Consider the following 16,761-nt stretch of genomic DNA (forward strand, 5'->3'; position numbering starts at 1 on the left):
ACAGCCAGCAATTTCAAACCTGGCGAGACGGTATAACCAGACACATTCTGTCAATGACAGGCCACGAACTGGGAGACCAAGAGTCACAACACCTGCCCAAGATTGACATTTTGCAGCATCTTCGTGATGTCAGTTGTTAATCAGCACAATAAAAAGTCACTGCACCTGCTCTAAAACAGAGTTTGTCATTTTTCGATCACATCTAGTGAATTATATCCAAATATAAGTGATAAGTTTCTTTTGATGCTCAGTATATTTCACAGTGTTGTTGTGATCATGAATGCAGCTCACAAACTGTATTATAAGTCACTAACCCTACTGAAAGCTATTAGCATCCGCCTCACTTATAATTTTGCTGAGTGTAGCTTTTGCACTCAGTATGTCAATGACAAAGAATTTGAAACATTGAAACCACAACAGGTTTTATATAAACAGATTAAGCGTGTTAATATCAGGTTTTCATCTGTTTGTTTTATTCAGATTTAATGATTTACAATGTTTATAAGTGTTTGGTGGCTACCTCTCTTTTCAAGTTGAGAGTGTACTTTATCTTGCACTCTGTGTGACGCATCCAGACAAAGTGACGAGCGCAAGAGAAAGGACACTCAACTTGATTAGAGGGGGTCACTGAACACTTATAAACATACAAAATAACTGCCTAATAAATAAAAACACCAGTACAGGACTCACATTTCCCAAATTCCTAATACTGAATGCTTTTACTTGTCCTGTAGTTTATGCAAGACATATAACTGAGATCCAGTTATACAAGCTTAAAGCTCTGCCAGGCTGTCTTGCACGTGAGCCTTCTGTATGTGTCTAATCATATATTATATCCGGTTGAGAAAGTCTTACCCACTTCTAAACGGCTTATCCAGTAAACGTTAAGCCCCATTACGCGAATTACTCTGGGTGACATCAGCTAAGCAGCACCTGTAGCAGCAGCATACCAACCAATTGTTAATAGATTCTGAAGCAAAGGTGAAGGAGGTTCAGTACCACAGCCAGGAGTTTGTTTCTAAGGATTCATAAATGTATTTTGTCGCAATGTGTGATGGTGACTCCGATGATGTCTCTTAAAGAAGCTTTAAATGTCATTGTCATTTGCATTTTTTCATTGAGACACATTTGCCTTACGGTTTTCTGGCATTTGCAATCATTTGGAATGGTTCTGGGTTCTGCTGCTCCCATTTTGAGTTATTTGTCTTTTACCTGGCTTTGAACATGCTTTGAGCTTGTCTGGGGAATCATAATGCTGGGCACTGAACAGCTTCTCTCATTCCATTCAAATAATTCTGTGAGTTTTTAACTCTGCTACCCCCCCCCCCCCCCCACTACATTTACACAGACAAATAGTGGTGGTGGGGCTGAGTTGAAAGGTCATGCTGTCACATGATTTGAAAGGACTCCAAATCCCTAAAATAAATCCTGGATAAAAATGAGATAACAAAAAAGGACACGGCTTTAACAATTTTAAAACCTTATTTAATATTACATCGGCTTTAGCTGAAGTGACGCTTCTCCTAACACAGGTAAGCTTTCTTTATCTCCTCAGATAGCAGTCATATACAGTGTTTGTATTGCTAGCAACAGAACACTAATATTAGTACATGGAAACATGTGGAGATCAAGTTAATCCTTCATTGTGAATCCGCACTGCTGCTGATAAGATGTATAACACACCTATCTGTTAACAATCTGTAATACCAATGGCAAGCTTGTTCAGACCTGTAGCAGGGGGTTTCTCAGTTAAAGGACTAGCTTGTATTGCAACCTGCTGAACTGCTAGTAAGCAGCAACCACACTTACATAATTTAACTGAGAGCTTAGTTCTCACACTCAGAATGTAAATTCCAAAGTATTCTAAATGTTGAAACCACAACAGGTTCTGTAGAAACAGATTAAGTGTGTTAATATCAGGTTTTTGTCTGTTTTTTATTTACATTTAATGATTTATATAATGTGTGTAAGTGTTCTGTGGCTGCCTCTAATCAAGTTGTACTTTCTCTTTGTATGACAGGCCGTGACAAAGCAAAGCATGCTTGAAAAGTACCCTCTCACCGAACAGTTAGAAACAAACCTGATACATTTTCTCTGTTCCTTTAAAAATACACACCTTTTCCACTTGAAATTTCACATCATTTCCAATATCTTTACAGCTTGTATTCCTAGTAAAAATATTTTGAAAAATGATTTCCTGAAATCCATTCCATTCAGAAGTTCAATTTATTATTTTTTACCGTCCTTGTACAGTATTAATATGCGCCATCTAGTGGACAGCTAGTGTATGGCCAGCAAAACTAAAGAAAAACGATCCAAAGTGGCAATCATTTAGCCTAATGTTTCTAAGGCAGGCAATTAAGCTCCTGAACTTACAGATGCACAAAAACGAACCAAAAAACTGTATTTGAGTAATTTCAATAACATTCAGAATGGTTAAAAACACCATAAAGAAGTAAAGCTAAGAAAATAATTTTGAAGCTGCTTCTCAATAAAAAACATTTTTAGTTTTTTTTGTTTTGTTTTGTTTTTGATTGGTCAGTGTAAAGGTGTTTTTTGTCTGTATATGAAACATGTATTTTGAAGAGTGAAGTTTAAAAGATGGTCCTGTCTCTTTCCAGGTAAACGACTTCCCAGATTTTTTAAGCAGGAGGGATCGGGAGAGCGCCCAGCACATCCGTATCCTCTATACCTCGACCGCTCCTCTCAAGAAACTGGATAGGAAGGGCCAGGGAGGAGGGACACTGCTGCTGCCAGACAGAACTACCAGGAGCTCATCCCTTCAACTGCACGGTAAAGAGATGCTGAACCACAAGGAGGGGCAGCACTGCAAGCCCTACTCTTTATATCGGGCATGTAGTGGAGGAGGCTGTGCTTATCTACATATATGGCCAGTTTTGCAGCACCTCAAATTTTAGGATTGAGACAAAAATTAAAAAACCAAAACTATGTTAGGAGGCTGTGTCGTCCAGTGGTTAAAGAAAAGGCCTTGTAACCAGGAGGTCCCCGGTTCAAATCCCACCTCAGCCACTTAACCTCCTTGTGCTCCGTCTTTTGGGTGAGATGTAATTGTAAGTGACTCTGCAGCTGATTCATAGTTCACACACCCTAGTCTCTGTAAGTCGCCTTGGATAAAGGTGTCTGCTAAATAAACAAATAATAATGTGAACATAATTTACATATTTTATTTAACACCATGTAATCAAAGAAACTACAAAATGATATTGCACAAGTGTACCGGAAGCCATAATAGTAGTACAGTATTTCAGGTTTTGAAATGTCACATTTTTCAATCTGTCGGTTTTTTGTTAAGTATATGGAAGTCTACAAATTGGTATGTTATTCAATATGTTAACGTAACATTATTCAGCAGGTTTCATTTGACTTTGTGAAGCAAACTTAGTTAATTGTATAGGGTGATACAAAACTGCAATGGGTGAAACTGCTATGCAAAAGGAGTCTTATTTTCATCCCTGTGTAAGCTACTAAAGTATCCCGCTACGCCACCTGGCCTTCTTTAAACAGAGACAGAGCCGTTTAACAGCAATTCAGAGCGTCCGCATACTGCATCTTTACACACTTTATCAGAGCACCAGGGTTGTATCACAGCAACTGTTTGTGCCGCATGTAATTAAACTGCATAAAATCACTTTGAATAGCACAGCTGTGTCTTCAATAAATACATGATATCAATATACAGCAGGAAAGAGGATAGATACAAAAGAAATGCTACAATGTAATCCGTAGCATTTGCAATTTATATCTCAGGTTTTACAGGAAACCAGCTGCTTGCGTTAATTTATGTGCCAGTAATTGTGGATTTGCAAACCAAACTATCCAGACTGTGCCCTGTTTTAATTGCTTTTTTCAGACTGTTCAAAATGCTGCTTTTTAAAAAAAAGTATTTAACCAACCCTGTTGCATTGTGGTGCTTGGGGTGGGACGTTAGTTGCTATTTTTAACCAAATCAGATTGCCTCCTCACTAAAATCTCTTTGAAAGATATAATTGATTCCCTTTTTAAATACATGCAAATGATCCCTTTTTAAATACATGCAAATCTATGTCTCACAAGTGTTTTCAAGGAATGAAGAACGACTGGGGGTGTTATATTCGTTTGGACATTTATAAACCTGTACGAGATGATCTCTCAGAGAAACCCTACACACCGCTTATTAATGTTCAGAATGCCGCTGCAACAAAGTCTAGCAAATATAATCATATCACCCAGGTTTTGACCTCCTTACATTAGCTTTTGGTACAATTTAGAGCTGATTTTAATATCCTATTCCTTACCTATAAGGCGTTGCATGGTTTTGTTCCATTATATCTCACTGAGTTATTATCTTCACACATCTCTGGCTGTTCACTGCGCTCACAGGATGCCAGTTTGTTGTGAGTTCCACAGTTTAAAATGTGTCCCAGGGGTGAAAGGACGTTCTCTTACTGTACCGCACACCAAGCCTTTGGGATTCCTCACCACCTTCAGTCAAACAAGAGTCTGTGCCTGTTTTTAAATCTCCTCTAAAAACACGTCTCTTTTAGAAAGGTATTTCCTGGTGTATTGTCTTAAGGTTGTAAATTGATTTTGCTGACTAACAGCTGATACCTTTCTTATTTCTTTGGGCAGCAGTGCGGAGTAGTGGTTAGGGCTCTGGACTCTTGACTGGAGGGTTGTGGGTTCAATCCCCAGTGGGGGACACTGCTGTTGTACCCTTGAGCAAGGTACTTTACCTAGATTGCTCCAGTAAAAACCCAACTGTATAAATGGGTAATTGTATGTAAAAATAATGTGATATCTTGTAACAATTGTAAGTCGCCCTGGATAAGGGCGTCTGCTAAGAAGTAAATAATAATAATTATTCATTTGAATTGAAAGGCACTCTATAAGTGCAATATTGTTGTTGGTGTTGTTTTTTTTTAATATACTAACTGCTGTATGATGTTTGGTGTCATTCTGAATGGCTCTGGATTTGATTGCTCCAGTAATTTGTTATTACCATTTACTCAGTCTGCCTGCTTTTAAGCTTGTTTGGAGAATCCTAACTGCCGGGAACTGAAAAGGCTTTCTCATTCCATTTAAAGGATGTGACCTTGTAACCTTTCAACTTGTCTATCAATCTAGAGTAGGCAGGGCCAGAATGATTACAACCACTGTACAATAGTAAGGGGAATGTAAAACAGACATGCAGACTGACGCCTCCATGCTGTATATCCTCATGGTGTGACAGCAAGTTTCTTCACAACTGAACACGTTTTAATGGCCTCTCCTTTTTTTTAACTCCAGTGAATAGCAGCAGACTCTTCAGTGCTCGATCTTCACCTGTGACAAGCACAAAGATCAGCAGGCGTGCCACCACCTCTGCACTAAGGTAAGAATGAAGTGTGCAGCACAGACTGGCTCCAGCACGCTACAGTAACAACTTCATTATCCGAGCGCTTGTATTATCTACCGCCCCTGACCCAGTCCTGTTGAGTGCTGTGCTCTTCTGCCTGGAAACTGTGTTGTTCAGCCCACAGTGTCTGTGGTTTACAGAAGAGTGCAGTACTGTATGCTCTGTATTTAAAGGTAAAGGGGTTGAAATCTCTCCTGATTGGGAAAGTCTTATAAACAATTTCACATTATCTGAACAACTGAATTATCAAAACGCCCCCCTGGTACTTTTATATATAACTTGTATGAACCTTTTCCAGTTTTATTGAATGCATTGAGTTTGGTGTTTTCCCGTAGACAATAATGTAGTATTTCAATTTAAAAACACTGAAATAGTATTTTAAATACCATCAAAAAATGACATAAAATTAGCAGGGCTGAATTTAGTCGGGGATCAATGTGAAATTAAAGCAAGGAGACAAACATACTGTTAACATATCGGCACTATTTAGTAATGGTTTCATTTAATGGTAAAAATAGAAAATAGCAGTAAGTTATAGGAGCTTTAGGTTTGGGGTATCAGTATATTGTAGGTGTGAAACTCTACAACTTTTGAACTGTGCATACTGTGTTCCAGTCGGTTTTGTATATTACAAGATACATTCTGCCTGAAATATATATAAGATGCATCTCCCTGTCGCAAGTCTGTTTAATTCACGATGGGACAAGCACTCTCGATGTGATTGTTTTCTCATTTTTAAATGTTATCAGGTTATTTAAAGACTGGAGGTAACACTGAAAATATGGCCCAGTGTCTCAAAACATATGCTTCTGTAGATGTCTACCGCTAAGACATCAGAGGAGACAGTAACCCTAGAGGACCGGTCGTGTGTCTCTCCAGAAGAACAAGACTAACCCTGTCCCATGGTGGCCTGCACTCTATTGACAGAATCCCTGTACATTATACACAGAGCGGGTTACAAGAGAGGATTTAGTTTCCTTTCTTCCCTTCGTGGTATGTAGCAATATTAATCTCATCTTCTAGTGATGCCCACCTCACTCATTTTGTTATTAAAAAAAATCTTGTGCAGGTTGTGCGAGAGGACCTTCGTAGTGTAAAGAAAGAGTGACGTTTGTAGGACGATCCATTTTACAAAAGGTACCAGGCATGGGGTTTTTTTGTGTGTTTTTTTTTTTGGTATTCTGATTTTTGAACATTGGAATTAGGAGTGGTGTTCTATGCCCCGGATGATGTACTGGAATTTTGGCAAATACTTCACTGTGATTGGTTGATTTCTGGCATGAAGGTTAATAATCGTTTTCTCCTTCACATGGCTTGAAGCTCACACTAGCACTGCAGCAGTCCTGGGTTTCAGAACTTCCTTTAATTATTTATGTAATTGAAATGATCAAGAGCCAGGCGTTTGACGTTAAATAAATGATTCCTCCCTTATAGCTGCAAGAACAACTCCTGTTAGGAAACCTACAGACAGACTGCAATACAGTTCAGAGACCTCACTGCTCAGACTCCTTGCACTTGGTCATTTTAGTTTTATTACTATTTATGCCAGGTTACTGCGAATTTCAAGCTCACTTTTAAATTCCCATAATTTTCTTGATTTTGTGAAATGTAGCAGAACAAAATCTTGATAAATTCAGACCTCACCAGATGCAATTTTTGTTATTTTGTAAACTTGTTCATAATTTTTGTTTGTTTGTACGATACCTTTTAGCTTTGTTATGGCCGATACGGTCCTGTTATGTGTCACAGTGCGTTTGGGATGGACCAGTATAGTATCGGTTTCCATTTTAAAAGAGGGTTGTTAGAAGGAAGAATTAATAATGCATTAGAAGTCATAGTTGGTGCTATCTTAAGACCTTAATTTACAATGTGGAAGCTGGATAAATAAGATTCACAAAGAGAGAGGGAGCACAGCACCCCCAATCCTGACCGAAACCCCCCCTGCCTGCCAGTCGGTCCTGGGCCTCTCTCAAGCAGAGACTGAAAATCCGGGCAAACAGAGTGGTGTTTTTGTGATGTAAATTGTATTAACGTCCACTGGCTGGGAGCTAGGTTGTGGCTTTTTGGGGTTTCATTTCTTAAATGTTAGGATTGAACACATTTTTAAAATCTTTTTGTAACCAATCAGAGAGGCCCTCCATTAGAATGTTGTTACTTTGTGATGATACAACATTAATGTGGATGAGACTACCTATGCAAAACATCTATGTCTTTATGGACCAGACTTTGAATAAATAACCTTGCACTCCTCATTCATCTGTATAAACACTGCAGCTGACCTCTATAATCACATGCATACCTTTGACAACGGTTAAACATTTAGGTAAAAATGTAAAACTGTAACTCTGAACTATTAACATCCCTATTTGAAACAACTGACTAGACTCATTTCACTTGTGGTCTGAGCAGGATTTGAACCCAGGCCTCCAGAGGTTAAAGAAATGAAAGGCTAGTGAATCAATTCTAATCAGTGAGATTAAAGATTAATTGGCACGCCATCACAACAGGTTTATCTCTGGTCAACAGGCGTGTTTGAAGACAGTGTTCACCATGGAGGATGAGTAATGCTGTTTGCTCTTTACAACTTCCTGTTCGAAACCTTTCAGTGGAAGATTGTGAAGCAGAGCATCGGTTTACAGTTCCCTGGTTGTCATGGAAACGAAACACTCTAAAGGGTACATTTCTTCTGGAAGAAACCCAATGTTTGAATGAGCCGAATACAAATTGCGCTCTTTGATAAATGTATGTAATACATTCATTTATTTGAAGCAATTTTCAATTTATTTGTAAAGAAATTAGCAGAAAACAACAGGAACTACAACCAGGAAACACTTGAAGGCTTCAGATAAAGAGCCATTAATGTGCAGTCTGATAATGCTAAAGAGATTATTTTCTCTTCAGGTTTGAGGTGCTTGAAACAGTGTACCATTTACCTTTATATCGGTACAGTTGCAGCAAGGCTAGGGCACATTTAAGGTAGTTTTAGTTTTTAAACTATAAACACTACACATTATAAAAATACAGCTACAGGCAGGAATGAGGTGTTATATTTGTTAGAACTGATCAGTGTTTATTTTGAGGAGGGGGTTTAATTTATTGAGGTAATAGTTGTATTTACCTTAATTGTGATTTAGTAGTTGTATTTATTTTTGGCAGTACTATTGCAGAGGGAGTCCACTCTTTTTTAAAACATGGGGTCCGTTACAAGAAGCCCTTGGAAAACAAAACGAAAGGTTTTCTGTGTCATACCCTGTTTTTAAACTCCTTTCTGCATATACTGTAGTTGCATCAGTCTTCTAAATCTGCTGTAATTAATGCAGTGATATTTTTCAGTAGTTTTTTGTATCGCAGGAAAGGAAAATACATTAGCAGAAGCACGTTCATTTCATATTTTCAGTAAAAAATAAATAAATAAAAAAGCAAAGTATCGCAGTTGCTGAATTTGGTGTAAATCAATTGTTTGTGTGTGACAGTCAGATGAGAAAGGTCTACTCGCAGTCTTTGCTACATGAAGCTTTTAACAAAAATAAATAAATAAATCACTTTAAATTGAAAACTCAATTATCAAACTCCAAAATTATCAAAGTCTTCACCGGAAATAGTACCTTTTAAAAAAATCTCCAGTTTACCGAGTCGATCATAAAAGCGAATATTATTGCAGCTCGTATAGACTATAGCAGGGGCAGCACGATGCATCGCAAAGAATTATTTCTCTAAAAGAGAAATAAACAAACCAATCATAAAATCACCTTTTTTAAACCTATCAACTGACTGGCACTTCCTGTTGTCAACGGGGAGGTCATTCCACAGCACAGGAGCCAGGTAAAGGAACGACCCCCGAGACCAACCTGTTTCACAACAACCAGCAAGCCAACCTGGGAGGATCCAAGGGAACGAACCGGCTGGTAAGGACAAAGTAATTCAGTAAGATAAGCAGGATCAGTACCACTGAGTGAGCGAGAAGTCAGGAGAAGTAGTTTAAAAGAGAATATTCATAGAGAGCTGTGGTTATTTCACTCATGAGGATCGCTTTAAACAGCCCACTCGAGACCCCTTTGTGGGCTTGTCCGGGTCATTCGGCTATCCTCATTCATGGAATAACTACAGCACTCTATGAACGTTCCTGGTGCATCCTCTGTATAAGGGGAAGCAGTCCTGAAGTGTGTCCATATGCCTCGTTTTGCATGTATTTGTGGAGAAAGTCAGTCATGCTTACAATACTGACAGTCAGGACAGTCCAGCCAATGAAATGTCCCATGATATATAGAAGGGTTACAGGAATGTTAATATGCACATACTGTGGATGTCGATCATGGTGATCTACTTTCTTTAGCATCTCTGTGAGATAGTATTTTTCAAGCATTTAGATATGTATCCACAAGCACACACTGCAGTATTAGTTAGATTGGACTACCACGTTAAAAGCTCCACTCATCTGCCTAACACACCTTGCCGGTGGTGAATTACCAATGATGGCCTCGCATGCTGATGTTTCTATAAACCTAACAGAAGTTGCATAGAGAGTTGATGCTCTTGGTTTTTATTCACAAAGTAACATGTCATATTTCTATTGTTTGTAATTGCAGCTGTGATGGTCCATGTAGTCGATGCAAAATCGAACTTAAACTCAGATAAGATGATCCATGGCTATTAAACACTCGGAAGGGCTGAATTTAAAAATGCTATAAATAAAACTGGAAGTCTTTCCCAATGTCTGCCATTGAATTTATTACGTTTCTTTTAATATTGATCTGTGTTCCCCTGATCCTCTCCACAGTTTTAGAGAAGCCAGTTTATAATCTCGTGTTCTGGGCTCTGAAGGATTCAGTAACTCCCTGGACTCCACAAGGGGCTGTCATGTGGTGTTGTGAAGCAGACCGAGCCCCTTTCAAGTTGAAATGTCAAGCTGCAAAGCAATCTTCCACCCATGCAGGCCAGCAGCACTCAGGTTGCCTTTGATACTATAATATGAATGGCATTTTCCAGGGAGGGTAAGAGGGGAGAACTCTTGATGAAGGCACTGTGCCTATCCCCCTCTCAACAGCTGCATATCTAAACTCCACCTCTGTTTTCAGCGTCGAGTCAACAAAAACGTCACTGAAAGGTCAACGCCTCCATGCAGTCGGGAACACTTAGTTGAATGAAGATTTTAAATGCATTAAAAAAATAAATGTATTTTATTATTAGAATCGTTGAAGTATTGTGAATGAAAATAGACTTATGCTGGTGATCTTTTCATATACATTTCTGTACAGAAGGAGACGTTGTTATTTACAGTGTCCCCCTTGTTGTGGATGCCGCTGTGTTTTCCATTGGCGAGCTCCCCAGCTCTTTGAGTCGGTGAGTTCTTGGCATTTTAATGGCGTTGCTGTTCAGCGTTGCCCTGCCCTGTCCCACAACTCAGATATGGTAATGGAATAAGTATCTACTGTATTTTTCCATAGTTTAGCATTCTGTGCACTCCAGTCAGAGCTTTCCAGTTTGTGTACATTGCTTAAGGTATTTTGTCCATAACTCTAAAACACTCCATAGTACAGGTAAGATGCAAGTTAAAAGCTCTATAACCGCGAATGCAGAATTGGCTCGATTCAACACTTGCGGTGTGCAGGGTCACTGGTTTGCTTCATCTCTCCTTTCTGGTCACTCTGTGAACTAAAGAGAGAGAGCTTTTAGTTACTCTGCTCCCTGACTGTGGAATGCATTGTCACCTCATAGCAGAAGTGTTACATCCGTTAATGGTTTTCAATCAAAATGAATACTTTTATATTTAGCATTTTCTTTAAATTGAACTTTAAGTGTGTTTTAAAATGTGTACACATCTTTTTCTTTTTCTTTTTTTTAATATTGTATTATACCTAGGGTGACCATATGACTCCATCTACACTTGGACAGTTTGAGATAATTCAGGCTGTTCAACTCACACCCCAGTGCATTCTGGTAAGTGTAGTCCTGCTGTAAAAGGTACCAGAGACAGGTAAAACATACCAGAGTGCATTGCAATGTGAGTTGAAATGCCTGAACTGTCCTAGTGTAAAAGATGTCGTATGGTAACCCTGGTTATACCAAACTGCTTTTACTTGTGATCTATACAAATGTATTTTAGTTTGACTTTCTTTTGTATTGTACAGTGCTTTTTGTATGAAAGGCGCTCTATAAATACAATGTGATTTCATTTAAAAAGCCATCCTTCTGCTACTACTGGCAGCAGTACGGGTGGATGATATGAATGCCACACCTGTTTTAGCTCAGAGAAACAAAACAAAAACTGTAAACAGTGTGTCTGTATGTGTGTGTGTGTGTGTAGATATCCCTTTGTTTACTTTTGAGGTGTGCCTTCGTATACAGATTTACAGCACACCTCTGAAGCTAATGTTTTCAACATGGCCTTGTGAAAATGTATTGCACCTGCAGCTTAGAGCAGGTTAAAGAAAATCATTATGCTGCAGGGATGGAAATAAGACTCATTCCAGATTTTACTGTGAGCTTGATTAGCTACGGTGTATAGGTAACAAGCTCAGGTGTGTCTTGTTAAACTCATAGTAAAACCAGGAATGGATCAAACTGCTATGCATTGGGAGTCTTGCTTCCATCTCTGTGCTTTATCTATGAGATTGAAAATAGCAATATGCAAATTCGTTATGATATGCACTGTGAGGCAAAAGCAGTGGCTTTATTTTATTGACTGTTTCTTTTGGGGTTGTCTGTGCAAACCAGACTTGGTTGCCTGGCGACCAAGTAAACACACTATGGAAGTGTGTGTGGGGGGGGGGGGGGGGGGGTGTTTACGAACGATGTTAAATGTTACAAAATGAAGATCCTAACATCTCAGTAATATAATCTCAAGTTGTTTGTTTATCAGTTTGATTATTATTATTATTATTATTATTATTATTATTATGATTACATCTAAATGCTGTTTCTCTGTTTTGTTTTTTTTTGTTTTTTTAAATAGGATTTAACTAAATACTGGAAAATACGCTTTGAAAATACCTCACATAAAATCTTCACGTGATGCTTCATCAAACAGTTCTGAGATATTTCTGACATGGTGTACCATTCACAGTCATTACTGTGGAAAAGTCGCCATACATACACTGTACAGTTTAATCAAATGGCATGCTTTAGCTACTGCTTGGTAGTTAGAATAGCTGAATCCATGTAGTTAAAATCACCCGTATAAAAGTGCCCATTAGAGAAAGCATGGGAAAACAGGTAAACATTGTACATCCTGTACAAAAATACTGTGATAAACTTCTATAAGGACAAATCTGCAATGATTATATCCTAGGGATAAAGACCAAAGCACGATACTGCATGATGGCAATTGACCAATGGTAGAATAAAGAACTAGTCAATGCTTTCTAAAGTAAATTAGACCATTAACCAGAGGCAGGGGACTTTATTCCAACTGTATATTGACAAGGATTAAGAAAGACTGAAACAGCTTTATGTAAGTATATTTAGGAAGACGAAGCAAGGCTCTCTATTGGTGGTTTCTGTGTAATGGTAGCTTGTAATAGACTTTAGGATGAGTATTCAGTGCGTCAGCCTGTCTCTGATAATAGACCTCAAGTAGTTCACTAGCAGACAACTGCAGTATTATCTAATCTGAGGCCCATTTATCACCCAGTTGGCCGTTTGATCAATGGAATGTACGAAAGTTCTATCTGGTGCAGGGTTATTTTTGTTCCAAACCTGCTTGTTGCAGGTTCTTGAAGGTGAACTGTTGCCTGTTTCACAGATCTGAGCTTTCAAGCTTTTCAATACGTTGTTTTATTCCATTAGCTTCAATTACAGCCTGGGATTCCCGGCTGAGCTCCCTATACTTTTAACAAGTTGAATGTTACTGTTGCAGGGGCACCGCGGAGACCGAAGACTTCAGGGTGAAGCAAAGCAGATCCTCCTCTGACCTGAAGGGCCTGAGTCTGTGTGACAGCAGGGATCCTCCGGCCCACCCCCGCCCCCGGCCCCTTCCCAGGCCCCCGTCCGCAGCGTCGCTGTCGTCCTGCCTCTCCACCCTGGCACTGAGCTCTCCTCCTGGGCCAGCCAGTGGCCATGCTCTCCACACGCGCTCCTCCTCCGTCCTCACCGACTGGGGCCAGCAGGCAGAAGCGAGCGAGCCGCAGGCTGCAGGGGAGCTGCACCTGTATGTAGTGTCCAAGTCCTCGCCCATATTCCTGCACTTAAAGAACTCCTGGAACAATTACATTATAGTAAGTGTTGAAGTGACAGGAACGCAGGCTGGGCCCAAAGCCAGTGAGCCTCTTAACCACTGTGCAAAAGAAAATATTTTCTTATTTAATTTTTTTTTTAAATAATAATTATATTTTGTATTAAAACTAGTTAGAATGAAATTGCCAGCAACAATGCCACACAATAACATGCCAGAGGAAGCCATGTTGCACATATTGTACATTTTTTAAATTCACCAGAAAAATTATATGTCATGACGTTGGTTTTATTTTGTTTCTCATGGTGTGAACTATGATTACAGTTATGTAGCAGGTAATGATCTCTGGGTCTGACATTAATGCTTAATTGTATTGATTGCCCGTGTGATGGGATTGAGGCAAACATTTCCAAAATGTAGCCTTGTTTGCCAATTCGAAGCCTGAATAATACTCTTGAGTTAGGTACTCGGAGTGCAGTATCTATTTCGATTCCAAAGCAACAAACGCAGTAGTGAGTCCTGCTTCCAGTTTCGTACTGAGGGTATAAGAGGGTGTATTTGAGACACTGGGGAGCTGAGAGCAGATGCCTCATTAGGGTTTAATGCCACAGGAAGCGCTCAAGCACCCTGTTTACGAGAACACATTTTACTACATCCTGAATGGAGGGCTTTTGTCTCAAAGATCTCGACTGTTTTGTCTGAGAGGATTTGAGTACCAGGAATGTGAACACTGAAATACAGGCATTTACAGTGTTGTTTGGTTAAAGCAGTAAACCAAGGCTTTGAGCCTTTTATTTTTAAAAACATTTGTACTTGCAACATTATCGCTGGCCCCTGCTTCTTGAACCAAGGACCTCTTGGTTTTATTTACAGAGGTACACGCAACATTTCAAAGTTCCTCTTGCTTCCTGGCACCTGTGATCTATTCAGTTACCACTCCAGGTTTACATAACTGTCAACATTGAGTTTTCAAAAGAAGGCAGCTTTTCTAAACTGAAATCTTAGTGCCTAAATTGAAGTGAATACCTACATAAGACAAAGGCATACAAGATAGGCATACAAGTATTCCACTTTATTGCTTCTTTCTAATTGCTTTTAAAAAGAAAAAAATATCAAACATATCCACATAAAAAAATATATTAAAAAAAGACAAAATGCACAACAACATGGTATTGTAACATTATTACGCTGCACATATGTGACGGATCAATAATACCACTGTCGGTAACATTTAATTTGTGTGACTTTTAGAATTTCCTGCAGAATACTTTGCAATTTGTGAGTCTGAGAACATGTCTACTACAGATTTGCTGAACTAGTCACAGCATTTAAAGGTCTCTGCATGTGTAACTTTCTTGCTCGCTGTTTTTCCTTTGGCACTGTAAGATGTTATTGAAGTGCTGGTTATCTGAGCGTCACTGGCTTTTTCTGTTTTTGTGATCTCTCGTGCTTACCACAAACATCATCATTCTTGATCCCACTTCCCACCATTAAAATCAGTCCTGCATAGTTAACAGAAAGTCTTTTTCCAACGTTGCTTAGGATTATGTCAGACTATATTGTGGTCCAACAGCTTGAAATTTAGATTTATTTTTTTATTTTTTACCAAACGAGGAGGGCTTATCGCATGCGCAGCCGTTGTAGATGGTCAACTACTGACTGCAACCTTTTAGCATGACTTGCCCTAAATAGCTAATTACTTCATTTAACAACCAATCACAAAGCTGGATTGGAGAAGATTGACCAGAATGACCATTTTCTTCCAGAGATGTGCATTGCCCTGCCATATCACCACCAAAACATAACATTGTGACTGTCGCAGACCTACTGGAAAGGAAGTTACCAGTGCCTTTATAAAAAAAAAAAATGCTACAAAACTGTGCAATTGTGAATGGTAATCGTGTGGTTTCAGTGCATGTTGATCGCATGTTATTTTAGGTACAGGATATAAATGAAGCTTGTGCTTTGCTTCAAACTTTTAAAAAATTAATTTTAAAAAGCTTGGTGAATGTAATGATTTTATTTTTGTGACCTGACGTTGTCACCTTTGTACCTGCAGCAGTCCACTCTAATGCAAGATCCGCAGTACAGCAAGAAGTTCAGGGTTCAATCGACCTCCCCAGGCCAGGGCCAGAGAACATGTAGGTAAGAACACCTGATCCATTAAAACCTATTCAGAATTTCTACAGCATGGAGAAGACTTCCGCAGCCTCATCATTGGGCTGCAGTACGGAGGGGTTCCGGGGCTCAACTCCCTGCACTACAACTTCTGCAGCAAACCCTGGGTGGTAAGTGCTGTCCAAGCAAGGCACTCCTGGGTCGGACTCAATAAGCTTTTCCAGTGCCAGGTTTATGGATTTCAGAGACAGCATAGGAGGCTGTGTGGTCCAGTGGTTAAAGAAAAGGGCTTGTAACCAGGAGATTCCCAGTTCAAATACCGGCTCACTCACTGACTCACTGTGTGTGACCCTGAGCAAGTCATTTAATCTCCTTGTGCTCCATCTTTCAGGTGTGTGTGTATGTGCTGATCGTGCTGCTGTTAATCCCTGCTGTCCAGCTCCGAGCAGACGGTCAAGTTGTTCAGTCAGCTGACCTACGATCTGTGTGTGCTGATTGTGCTCCTCTTTCTCCCTGCTGTCCAGCTCTGAGCAGACGGTGAAGTTGTTCAGTCAGCTGACCTGCGAGCTGTTTCAGGAGGACAGCACGCTGGAGGAGACGTACTCCCTAGTGCAGGAGCTGAAGACAGCGGCTCAGAGGAACTTCACGCTGAAGAGGCTCTTCTGGAAAGTAAGACCCGGGTGCGCACCTACTCCTCAATACAACCAGAGGACTCGCCCCAGTGAATACCACCACTGATTCCTTCAGGGAATTTCCACTGGAAGTCTGGACCACTGTGTTCTCCAGAATGGCTCGTTCACTGAACCCTGTTCCTTGGGAAACTTTAATACATCGTGTGTAGGGTGTTTCTTACTGCATAGGTCATCTCGTGCAGTTTGGGCGAGAGCACTGTGAAGTGAAGCTGAGTGGTTCTGGCTGCTCGAACTGTGTGAAATGACGTCTCTTCTACAATAAGAAACACCCTTCACATGACATATTAACTCATTATAAACCACACAAATGAAGATTGTACTCAGGAATTGCTTAGTGAAATGGTTCAATCCAGAATCAACCACCACAGTCCCTGAATAATGCTTGT

At 39.7% G+C, this 16,761-nt stretch overlaps 1 protein-coding gene across 1 annotated transcript in view; it reads left to right on the forward strand.

Annotated features, from left to right (window-relative positions):
• Positions 1 to 16,761, forward strand: part of LOC117420038 (uncharacterized protein C12orf56-like) — a 35,193-nt gene that overhangs the window by 2,056 nt on the left and 16,376 nt on the right. The window contains exons 2-6 of the mRNA XM_058986417.1: positions 2,622 to 2,793; positions 5,287 to 5,371; positions 13,251 to 13,608; positions 15,625 to 15,710; positions 16,208 to 16,352. Of these exons, the coding sequence (XP_058842400.1) occupies positions 2,622 to 2,793; positions 5,287 to 5,371; positions 13,251 to 13,608; positions 15,625 to 15,710; positions 16,208 to 16,352 (846 nt within the window). The remainder of the gene's footprint in view (positions 1 to 2,621; positions 2,794 to 5,286; positions 5,372 to 13,250; positions 13,609 to 15,624; positions 15,711 to 16,207; positions 16,353 to 16,761) is intronic.

Source organism: Acipenser ruthenus, chromosome 14 (genome assembly GCF_902713425.1).
Source record: "Acipenser ruthenus chromosome 14, fAciRut3.2 maternal haplotype, whole genome shotgun sequence".
NCBI classification, from domain to species: Eukaryota; Metazoa; Chordata; class Actinopteri; order Acipenseriformes; family Acipenseridae; genus Acipenser; species Acipenser ruthenus.